The sequence below is a fragment of the Ostrea edulis genome, chromosome 6, assembly GCF_947568905.1.
Source record: "Ostrea edulis chromosome 6, xbOstEdul1.1, whole genome shotgun sequence".
Classification (NCBI taxonomy): Eukaryota; Metazoa; Mollusca; class Bivalvia; order Ostreida; family Ostreidae; genus Ostrea; species Ostrea edulis.
This window is the reverse complement of record NC_079169.1, coordinates 73,305,375-73,317,247: the sequence shown is the minus strand read 5'-3', so window position 1 is coordinate 73,317,247 and position 11,873 is coordinate 73,305,375. Positions and strand designations below refer to the sequence as shown.

Genomic DNA, 11,873 nt, shown 5'->3' with positions numbered 1-11,873 from the left:
ATCTGCTAAGTATAGAATTTGGTATGAAAATAATTATATAATAAACAAGAGATGTTTGTAAAACACATGCCCCCCATGGTGCAAAATTGAAAAGGGTTATACACACACACATCATTTAATTAAGAGTAGTATCATCAATTCAAAATATTGAGCAGACAATATTTTCCTATGTCAAGAGTGGTTTGACCATGTGACCTAAAAATCAATAGGGGTCATCAACTCCTTAAGATGTACCAGTGTACCAAGTTTGATGTCTGTCAAGCAAAGGGTTCTCAAGATATTGAACAGACAGTATATTCCTATGTCCAGTTTGACCATATGACCTCAAATTCATTAGTAGTCATTTTTTCCTGATGGTGTACCAAGTTTGATGTTTGTCCAGCAAAGGGTTCTCAAGATATTGAACAGACAGTGTATTCCTATGTCCAGTTTGACCTTTGACCTCAAATTCAATAGGGGTCATCTTTTCCTGAAGATGTACCGGTACCAGTGTACCAAGTTCGATGTCTGTCAAGCAAAGGGTTCTCAAGATATTGACCGGACAGTATATAGTATGTCCAGTTTGACCCTTGACCATGTGACCTCAAAATCATTAGGGGTAATCTTTTCCTGAAGATGTACCAGTGTACCAAGTTCAATGTCTGTCAAGCAAAGGGTTCTCAAGATATTGAGTGGAGAGTATATTCCTATGTCCAGAGTAGATTGACCCTTGACCTTTAACCTGAAAAACAATAAGGGTCCTCTTCTTTTTATAACCAACCCACATATGAAATATTATTGCAATCAAGTGGTTCTCAAGATATTGAGCAGACAACTCATGGGCTTAAGACCAGAGGTTTAACCATGTGACCTGAAGGTCAATAGGGGTCATCTACTCTCCAAAAGCAACCCTTGTACCAAGTTTGGTAGTTATTGAGTGGACAACACATGGTCTACCACATGGGGTAAAGACCAGCAGTTTGACCTTGACCTTTGACCTGAAAATCAATAAGGATCATCTACTCTCCAGGGGCAACCCCTGTACCAAGTTTAATTGTTATCAAGCAAAGGGGTCGAAAGATATTGAGCGGACAACACATGGTCTACAGACCGACTGACAGTCGCAAAACAATATGCCCCCTCTTTTTCAAAGGGGGGCATAAAAAGTATCCTAGGATTATTGCTGAGGAGTTACCCATAAAATATTCATCCAAGTACATTTAAAAAAAAAAAATCGAATTCTAAAACAATTTGTATGCTCTTTGTGAAATTCACCCACAAAGGATGAGAACAAAATGGGAGACAATAAAATGCATTTGGGCATACTAACCAACTACAAACAGATGGATGGAAGACTAGATTAATAATTTATTAAAAATCTTGACACATACATATTCCTCACTCTATACAACTACACATACAAGCACACCACACTTAATAACTTAAGTAATAACAATGTGCTGGACTATTGTTTCTTAGACTTTTGTTCAAGGTCTTTAAATCCTTCTCTCAGTTCTCTCTTAAATGTCTCTGTGAATCCAATTTGTTTAGGTGGTGCATTAGTGGACTTGGGGGTGTCTTTGGTAGCCATCTTCTCAAATTTTTTCATTAAATCTCCCATTTCTGAAATGACATGATTATTACAACATTATAATGTACTGTATTAAAACATGATTAATACTATTCATAACACACTAGCATATACACTCCTTGGCAAAAAGTTTGTTCCCAAAGATACAAAACCATATTTTTTCAAAAAATTCTCCTGATCTCATTTCTAGTCCAATTTAAATTGGTGAAATAACAAGAGGCCCATGGGCCACATCGCTCACCTGCGTCACCTTGGTCCATATCAGAAGACTTTCCATATATATTTGCATGTAAAACCGTAGTCCCTATTATGGCCCCAACCTACCCCTGGAGGCCATGGTTTTTGCAAACTTGAATCTACACTATGTCAGAAAGCTTTCATGTAAATGTGAACTTCTTTGGCCCAATGGTTCTTGAGAAGAAGATTTAAAGATTTTTCCTATATATTTGTATGTAAAACTTTGATCCACCCCTTGTGGCCCCATCCTACCCCCAGGGGCCATGATTTGAACAAACTTAAATCTGCACTATGTCAGAAAGCTTTCATGTAAATATCAGCTTTTCTGGCTCAGTGGTTCTTGAGAAGAAGATTTTTAAAGATTGTCCCTATATATTTGTATGTAAAACAATTTTAACAATTTAGAATCTGCACTACCTAATGAAACTTATCCATAAATTTCATCTTTTCTGGCTCAGTGGTTCTTTAGAAGATTTTTTAATGACCCTACTCTATTTTTACCTTTTCTTGATTATCTCCCCTTGGAAGGTGGCCTGGCCCTTTATTTTAACAATTTAGAATTCCCTTTACCTAAGGATGCTATGTGCCAACTTTGGTTGAAATTGGCCCAATGCTTTTTGAGAAGAAGACAAAAATGTTAAAAGTTTACAGACGGACACCGGAATACGGGTGATCAGAAAAGCTCATAGAAAAGATTGTAATAAAAAAACTACATTCCCTTGATGTAAAATAGTTAACCAATTACTTGAATTTAAAAAGGAAACTAATTTCTTCAGATGAAAAGTGAATGCAGTTAGCAACAATATGATTATTTTTGTAAATTTCATATATATATATATATATATATATATATATCTGAAATTTGGTAATTTCATTTCTATAGATTTGTTTTTAAAATATATTTGTTTAATATATCTTTTCTAATTGACATATTATTTGAAGATTTTATCCATATTAAAAAAATATTACAAATTATGTTTTCAATCTTCATAAATTATATTTTTGTTTCAAAAAAAAAAATCACATAAAATAATTGAGAGCTTGTATTACTTTTTAGCTCTTCTGAGCCGAAGGCTCAAAGAGCTAATGCTATGGCCATTTGTGCGGTGTGCGTAAACTTTTTAGAAAAAGGGCTATAACTCAAGAACCCATTGGCCAATTTTTTTCAAATTTGTTACAGGGTATCATTGGCCCAAGGGCTTTCATACATACTAAATAGAGGGATGTGACCCTTTAACAAGGGGAGATAATCAGGAAAATACAAACAAAAGTAGTGGTTGCTAAAAAATCTTCTTCTCAAGAACCACTGGGCAGACTATCACCAAACTTACACATAAGGATGAGGATATGTTGTAGATTAAAAATTGTTCAAGGCATTACCCTGGGGCAAAAAGGCGTGGTCTCAAGGTCACTTCAAAGTTGACCTAAATTTATATTTCCTTAAATCTTTGATATTTTAGTCATTATAAGAACTAGGATCATCAAATTTTGACAGTTGATGCATCTTAGGACCTTGTGTCATGTTGTCTCAAAAGTAGGTCACGGTGACCTACTTTTTGAATTTTGCAGGTATTTATTTTAAAATTAATTTTGATGCATATCTTGGACACTTTGAAGCCTATGATCATCAAAACTTGTCAGTTGGTGGATCATGGGACCTTGAAATGCGTCAACTGAAAAATAGGTCACCATGACCTACTTTCTGAATTTTATGGCTTATCATTTATAGATATATTTTAAGTTGTTATTTCAAATACTGAATCATCAAATCTTGTAAGATGATGCATCTTGAGGCCTTGAAACATTTATAAAAAAGTAGGTCACAGTGACCTACTTTTTAAATTTTGCAGATATTCAAATTTCACATTTTCAATTTTAGATGCATATTTTGGGCACTGTAAAACCTAGGATCATCAAACTTTGTCAGTTGATGCGTCTTCAGTCTTCGGTTTGTGTCGACCAAAAAGTAGGTCACCGTGACCTACTTTTGGTATTTGACAGCTAAATTACTATATTTCAGACACTATTTGACCTACAATCATCAAACTTTGTCAGTTGATGCATCTTGAGTCTTCGGAGTGTATCGACCAAAAAGTAGGTCACTGTGACCTACTTTTGGCATTTGACAGTTATATTTATATATTTCAGTCACTAATTGACCTACAATCATCAAACTTTGACAGTTGATGCATCTTGAGTCTACGGAGTGTGTCGACCAAAAAGTAGGTCACCTTGACCTACTTTTGGAATTTGACGGGTATATTTATATATTTCAGATACTATTTGACCTACAGTCATCAAACTTTGTCAGTTGTTGGGTCTTGCATGTTCGAAGGGTGTCGACCAAAAAGTAGGTCACCTTGACCTACTTTTGGAATTTGACGGGTATATTTATATATTTCAGATACTATTTGACCTACAGTCATCAAACTTTGTCAGTTGTTGGGTCTTGCATGTTCGAAGGGTGTTGACCAAAAAGTAGGTCACCTTGACCTACTTTTGGAATTGGACGGCTATATTTATATAATTCAGATACTATTTGACCTACAGTCATCAAACTTTGTCAGTTGTTGGGTCTTGCATGTTTGAAGGGTATTGACGAAAAAGTAGGTCACCTTGACCTACTTTTGGAATTGGACGGCTATATTTATATATTTCAGATACTATTTGACCTACAGTCATCAAATTTTGTCAGTTGATGGGTCTTGCATGTTCGGAGTTCACTGACCAAAAAGTAGGTCACCATGACCTACGATTGGAATTTGACAGCTATATTTCAATAATCAGATACTAATTGGCTTAAAATCATCAAACTTTGTCAGTTGATATTTCTTGGGTTCTCAAAATGTGTAAACCAAAAAGTAGGTCACTTTGACCTACTTTTTTGAATTCTTAGGATTTAACTAAAGATTTAGAATACTAAGAGGCTAAGAATAGAAATGGTGGGGTTGTACAATTTATCAGAAGAGCGATTCTAGGCCCTTGGGCCTCTTGTTTGATAATGTAATCATGCTTCATACTAGGTGATTAAACAAGCAGTTGCTTAAAATTAGTGTAATGAGCAACCTTAAGAGAACCTATTCTTTATATGGTTGTGTATTTTTTTAAATAAAAGTTTAACATTGTGAATAAATGTATATTTCATGATATCGTAAGAACTTTTTTGAAAAAACTATGCAAGTTCTGATATTTCTAAACTCTATGGTGTTTACTTCATCAAAATTGTGGAGAAATTAGCTCAAGAGAAGCTTTGAAATACAGATGGTTTTCCATGAAATATATAGGGAAAATTTTCTCTGGGGTCTAAATTTTGTCACAAGACTATGTTGGTATCAATATTGATATTCTGCATATATATACTGCCTAATGAAAATCTCTGATCTTAAATGCAGACGACAGTGCAATCCTGTATTCACACAAAGATCCAAAGGTCATTTCAATGAAACTTGGCAAAGTCCTAGAAAATTGCTCTGATTGGCTAGTAGACAACAAATTGTCACTTCACCTCTGAAAAACTGAATGTATCCTGTTCGGCTCTAGTCGCAAGCTTTCTAATGAAGATCAGTTTGAAGTCAAGTGTCATAATCATGTCATCAAAGCAAGTGATCATGTCAAATATTTAGGGTTATCTATTGATAAGTTTTTAAAATGTAATGTCATTGTGAATGAGTTTATAACCAAGGTCAACTCATGGTTAAAATTCCTGTACAGAAATGGGGCTTAGCTAAATAGAAGGTCAAGGTCAACGTTAGCATCTGCACTTATTCAATGCTACTTTGATTATTGCTCGTCTGCATAGTATGCAGGTTTATCTAAATCCTTGCAAAAGAAATTACAGGTGCTTCAAAACAAAACAATCAGGTTCATCCAAAATCTAGGCCCTAGAGCCACAATAAATTGTGGAATCTTTGACTCAGTTAACACACTCTGTGTAGCTGATAGAGTTAGACAACTACGTCTTAATCATGTTTTTAATATTTTTCATGACCTTGCACCAAGATACTTGCACGAGCATTTTGTCAGAAACAACAATGTTACTAGAGCGGACTCCAATTTCAATTTCATGGTTCCAAGGGTGGGGCCTTATAATAGTTCCAATTTTAACTACCATGCTACTATAGACTGGAATTCTTTACCATTTGAAGTTAAAGTAGACCTATACACGGCCTACGTCACAATCAAATGTAAATGCGGAACCATGCGTCCGTTTTCCGAAATGTGGTATTTAAAGATATCAGTTTGATTTTTACATGGCGATATGATTGTCCGATATTGATTCCTTCCAAGGCGTTCTTATCAGCTGTGGTCAAATTTTGTATTTTAAAAAAAGGGAGGGGGGGCTAAAGATGATTCAAGCTTTAGATAAAAATCGGTTGGAGAACAGACAACATTTTGGCGGATGAGGGCGTCCGTGAGATACATTGACTATTCATGTATGTAAAAGTTTTACAATGATCCATGTTCAACATATGGAATTACGCGGGCATCAGAAAGTTGGAGAGACGGATGGGAAAGGGGGGCCAATTCACCAGCATCATCATAATAATAATATTATTTCTTTTGTGAGGATCCGGGTTAAAGTAGGTCCTCAGTACCCCATGCTTGTCGCAAGAGGCGACTAAATGGGACGGTCCTTCGGATGAGACAACAAAAACAGAGGCCCCGTGTCACAGCAGGTGTGGCACGCTAAAAATCCCTACTCAAAGACCGTTGGCGTCGAGCATAGGCCTAAGTTTTGCAGCCCTTCACCGGCAATGGTGACGTCTCCATACGAGCAAAAAATTCTCGAGTGTAAAAATTGCTAATTCAAAACTACGCAGCTGTTGAATCCAAATTATCAATAACAAACACATGGTAAGCTTGTGTAAAAATAAAAGTTCACACTTAGCTGCTCCAGTGACCACAGATATCGTAGTTGTGTTCACTGCTCCAATGTTGCATATATTGACGCATGCTTCAAAGAACGGCTGCAAATAATTTGTTTTATTTCACCAACCATCTGTCATTTTTTCCTCACCCTCTCTCCTTTTTTTTTCAAAATTATTGGGGCGGCATCTGTATAACCCGATTACAACTATAGTTTCTTATTGAGATTGCATCTACATAGATCAGCGTAAGTGGTGTACATGTACGTATATCCAATTTATGTACATGCAAATGATTCCATGATAAAAGATATAACACATTACACACATGCATTAATCATATAAGCAAAACTATCAAAATTCAGTTTGTTACTTTCGTTTTACATTCACATTGTGAATACCCTCTTCTAGAATGATTTGTTTTCAGATAAAATGTGAAAATCTAATTGCAAACCACATATATCTATAATACTTATAGTTTAACATAGTTCAAATTATTATCCAAGGTTGTAAATATACTCAAATTTCACATGTCGTATGAAAATATGATAATGTATAATTCAAGATTTTTTTGGGGGGGGGGGGGGGGGTGTACTTGTTATAGAGCTTATAGCTTTTAAAATGATACGTCAACATATGATTTTCTTACGCAAATCCTTTTTCTGAGATAATAATCTGTAAATTAGAAACAATTTATTCAAGGTTTAGTCCATAAAAATTGGGGGAAAAGACCAATATTGACATCAAATGGCATTTTCAACAATATTTCTTTTAACATGTGTGGACTCACAAAGTGTACATTATGAAAATAGTTATTCAAATTTATTAAAATAAATGATTACATATCATTAAATAATGGGTATAAAGTCGATGTTGCTTATTACAGCCCATTTGTTTTGGAAAAATAATAATTATTAAGAAAAATAAGAAGGAGGAATACATTTTCATTAATGCTGATTATATGTGGATGGGGTACTTACTTTTGAGAAGCAATGACAATGAAATTAGCATGTTGACATATATATTTTTCAATGTTTATCTATTACTGGAATATCTATCTATCTTATAAAGGCAATTTTTTCATGATTGAGTCCATTTAAGGCCGAGTATAGGTCTACCTTAAGTCAGTTAATAATAAAGTAAATTTCAAATCATTAGTTAAAACACACCTTGCACAAGAAGCCCGCCAGAAGGAGAATAGGGAGTTTGTATATAGAAATTGAACCTCATTCACGTTTTATTATTTAAGTTTTTAATTGTACATTGATCTTACTCTATTCAGGCCACACTATATCATTTATTTACCAAAATATTTTACACATTGTTGTCCATGCCATCCAATTATAATTTATTTATTTATTGACATAGATATATTTTTAATTTCTCAAGGACCCCATTGGAAATAAGCAATAATACTTTTGCTTTAATGGGTTATCCTAGGTAGACTGTGATATATGTACATAATGCAGCAGTGATAATATTTTGTATGTGGTGACAATACTGTGATAAAATGACTGTGATAACATCTAGTAGGCTAAGTGTTATTCAATTGACATGTGTATTTATTTATTTATATTCTGATGTTTTATACAAAATGATTGTTCTGCCTGAATAAAACTACTACTACTACTAAAACTGTTACTATAGCAATGTTTTGCATTTATAGTAAGATGAACTTCGACTGGTCTTTTCTTAGCTTAATATGGACGATCTCAAAAACTTATTTGTCTCCATAGATGCAGTAGTTTCACTTATTCTTTTTTAGTTTGTCTTAAAATTATTTCCTTCAGAATAATCTGGGGGATTGTTAATCTTCGTTGAGATTCGGCTCGATTGAATATTTGGACTGACGCCTTCACCAAATCTCGGAGCAGTCCTTCATAATTTATATCTGGAAATTTACTTTCAGTTTTGACCAGTTCTAGCAATTAATGTGCACTTAGGTGACACTGCTGTTCGCTTCAAATCAGTTAGTTGACTATTAAACCAAATCTGTATCATTATTAGTGCTGTATTACTTACCGTCTAAGTATGTAAATTCCATAAAATAAACCATCACTTATTTTTCCATTCAAATGAAGACTTCTATGGCACAATATTTTATCTCCCAAAATTGAAGAGTTCCTATTGTTTGTTTTTTAAATTAGCGAAATGGAAGTAGGTATGTAGAGATACAATGTATCAGTAACTAGATAAAGTAGACAATAGGAACTCTTCAATCCCAGGAGATAAACTGTTGTGTCCTGGAAGTTTTTATTTGAACGGAAAATTTATTGTCTATTTTCATTTTGGAATTTTCATACCTAGACGGTAAGCAATGCAAAATCAATAGTGATGGAGAGTTAGTTTGATAGTCAAATCACTTATTTGAAGTGAACAGCAGTTTCACCTAAGTGCACATTAATTGCTAGAACTGGCCGAAGCTGAAAGTAAATTTCCAGACATGAATTATGAAGGACTGCTCCGAGATTCGGTGAAGACGTCAGTCCAAATATTCAGCCCACCCGAATCTCAACGGAGATTAATAGGGGATTGCCTGTGTGGACTCATAATCTACAGTCTATCATGCATGTTTGCACTAAAATAATGTAACATTGAACATGCACTGCGGTTACCTCCAGCATGAAACCTGTGGTAGATTGTCACTACATATCTTGCTGCTTGTCTGATGGGAGGGCTATCTGCAATCTGGAAACAAAAAAAAGATACATTATAATATTCTCAGAAATAGTCCCAAGACAAATGTACAAAATCACGTACTTAGCTTACCTTTTGAATAACATTTTCGTGGTGCAGAAGCCTGGAAAAAGAAAAATGTTACGTCATACACTAACACTAGTACTGATTCTAGCATTCTTACAAATACTCATTCACAGGTCGGAGTGTAGAAATGACCTAGTGGCGTACATAAAAACAATACTTTCCTTTGTTCCTTATAAGGAATTACTTATTTCAATTTACTGTCTTACCTCAAAAGAAATTTAAGGACCATTGGGTTTTAGAATTAATATTGAAGTCCATAAAATTCCTTGTTTACGGTAACTTTACCTTACGAAATCTTATAAAGTACAAGATGTCGATCCCGATGATAAATCGGGAAACGTGTAAAAGTGGGTTCCGGTTCTGTTCGAGAACTATTTCTGAGAATATTATGATATATCATTTTATTTTTTTTTTCCAGATTGCAGATAGCAAATATGTCAACTAAGTTGGCAAATTCAGCCACCACTATTAGAATGTTTTTTACTTCGCGTTGAGTTTTTTTTAATGTAGACTATGTATTATGTAAAGTATTTAACTTTTTAGATATTTTTCAGGTAAGCAGGTAAGTTTATGTCCGCCTAGAATGAGTCTAGTAATTAAATGATAAATAAAGTTTTCAATCTTTAAGGTAAAGTTTGCAACAACAGGGAAATAACTCTTGATATATTCGCGCTGTTTGACGTCACAATTAATATGCAAAATTACAACATTTGATCTAGTTCCATGTCTCAACTACTTGTATCATAAATCATGAAACTGAAATACACGTATAGGAGTATAAAAATTGAAGATATATTATAGATATATTAGATGAACCAGAAACTGTAATATCACGCAGATTTATAACTTAATCATTTCTTCCGCCACAAAATATAGTCCCTGCAAAACCTTTCAAAATTTGAATTGATACAAATTCTTTTTTAACTGGATAGGGTTCATTAATAGATGTGTAATATGTTTGCACCAATGGGATCAGTATTGAACCAGTATATACTTAGTTGTAGTATCCTGCGTAGTTGTGCTCAAAAGCTCAGGAGCTAACTTCAATCGGAACTCCTCGAATGTCTCGCGCACTCGACATAGATCTCGGATTTGGCAATGCATCAAATTCACTCATGGATGCCACCGTATTACATCCGAGATCTATGTCGAGTGCGCGAGACATTCAAGGAGCGTTTGAAAATAAAAGATAACTCTCTTCCGGTTTCATGAAATAAACAAATCAAATACGAAGAGATAGAAATTTACGTAAACAAGTGAAGTAGTTCTAAATGAAGTTAGATATGTTAAAATAGAGACAATATATACCGATACTACCACACTATCAACCAAATTCATGAATTTACAACATTTGAATCATTTCAAAATATCTAAGTACTATTTGTTTAAAAAAAATTGCAAAATTGAAATACATGTCTAGGGTATTATATTGACGAATATTGGATAATCAGAAACGATATAATCATGCACACACCCTCCCTTTCCGTTACTACGACTTCCTGTAAGAAATACCCTCTATGCTCTGTCCGATTTTATATACCCAGAAGTATTCATAAAAAGTTATTCATTTTTTAATACAGTTTTCACTAGAGATAAAGTCTTTCGAACAAAGAACATTTCCTAAAGTTCAATATCACCTAGAAGAACTTTAATACCAAAAATGCTAATACGGCATTCGAATTCATATCCAGGCGCGTAACCAGCAAGAACACGAAGTGTAGTAAAGCACGACCCCGGGCCGCCGTGAGGAAGCTCCTGTTTTACACACACACACACACACACACACACACACACAATCACCTATTTTTCGTGCATAAACAGGGTTTCTTGTCAATTTCGAAATTAAATAAATCCACAAAATTATTTTCTAATTTGTTTTATATTAACGGTGGATGTTTTATATGGTGTCCGGATAGGGCCATTTGCAAAAGCATGACTGCGCGTTAGTCACAGCACGCCGTCACGCCAACAAGCAACGCTCCTTCGCGTTCTCACGCCAACAAGCAGCGCGCCTTCGCGCAGACAAGCAACGCGCTCTCACGCCAACAAGCAACACTGCGCGAAGGCGTATTACTTGTTGGCGTGACGGCGCGAAGGCGCGTTGCTTGTTGTCGTGAGAGCGCGAAGGCGCATTGCTTGTCTGCGCGAAGGCGCGTTGCTTGTTGGCGCTAAGGCGCGTTGCTTGTTGGCGTGAGAGCGCGAAGGCGCGTTGCTTGTTGTCGTGAGAGCGCGAAGGCGCATTGCTTGTCTGCGCGAAGGCGCGTTGCTTGTTGGCGCTAAGGCGCGTTGCTTGTTGGCGTGAGAGCGCGAAGGCGCGTTGCTTGTTGGCGTGAGATCCATAGTGATACACCATAGTTAAATGATATTCGACAGGATGTTGATAATTTGAAATTCAAACAAGGACTCTTTTGGTCGAATGGACATTATGATGTTGATGA

At 35.3% G+C, this 11,873-nt stretch overlaps 1 protein-coding gene across 1 annotated transcript; it reads right to left on the bottom strand.

The window, feature by feature from the left end:
* Positions 1 to 1,327: 1,327 nt before the first annotated feature.
* LOC125683730 (protein NCBP2AS2 homolog) lies at positions 1,328 to 9,775 on the bottom strand. Its single transcript, XM_048925173.2, has 4 exons — positions 9,642 to 9,775; positions 9,442 to 9,472; positions 9,288 to 9,360; positions 1,328 to 1,602 (listed from the first exon to the last, which is right to left on the bottom strand). The coding sequence occupies exons 1-4, from the start codon at positions 9,662 to 9,664 to the stop codon at positions 1,445 to 1,447; spliced, it is 285 nt and encodes a 94-aa protein (XP_048781130.1). The 5' UTR covers positions 9,665 to 9,775; the 3' UTR covers positions 1,328 to 1,444.
* Between the last annotated feature and the right edge of the window lie 2,098 nt (positions 9,776 to 11,873).

Bases quoted from the DNA above. Each gene is read 5' to 3' on its own strand.
- LOC125683730 (XM_048925173.2), bottom strand. From the start codon at position 9,664: ATGGTCCTTAAATTTCTTTTGAG. The intron at 9,361-9,441 runs GTAAGCTAAGTA...TTTTGTTTCCAG, and splicing joins ACGAAAATGTTATTCAAAAG to ATTGCAGATAGCCCTCCCAT. The intron at 1,603-9,287 runs GTAACCGCAGTG...ATGTCATTTCAG, and splicing joins CCACAGGTTTCATGCTGGAG to AAATGGGAGATTTAATGAAA.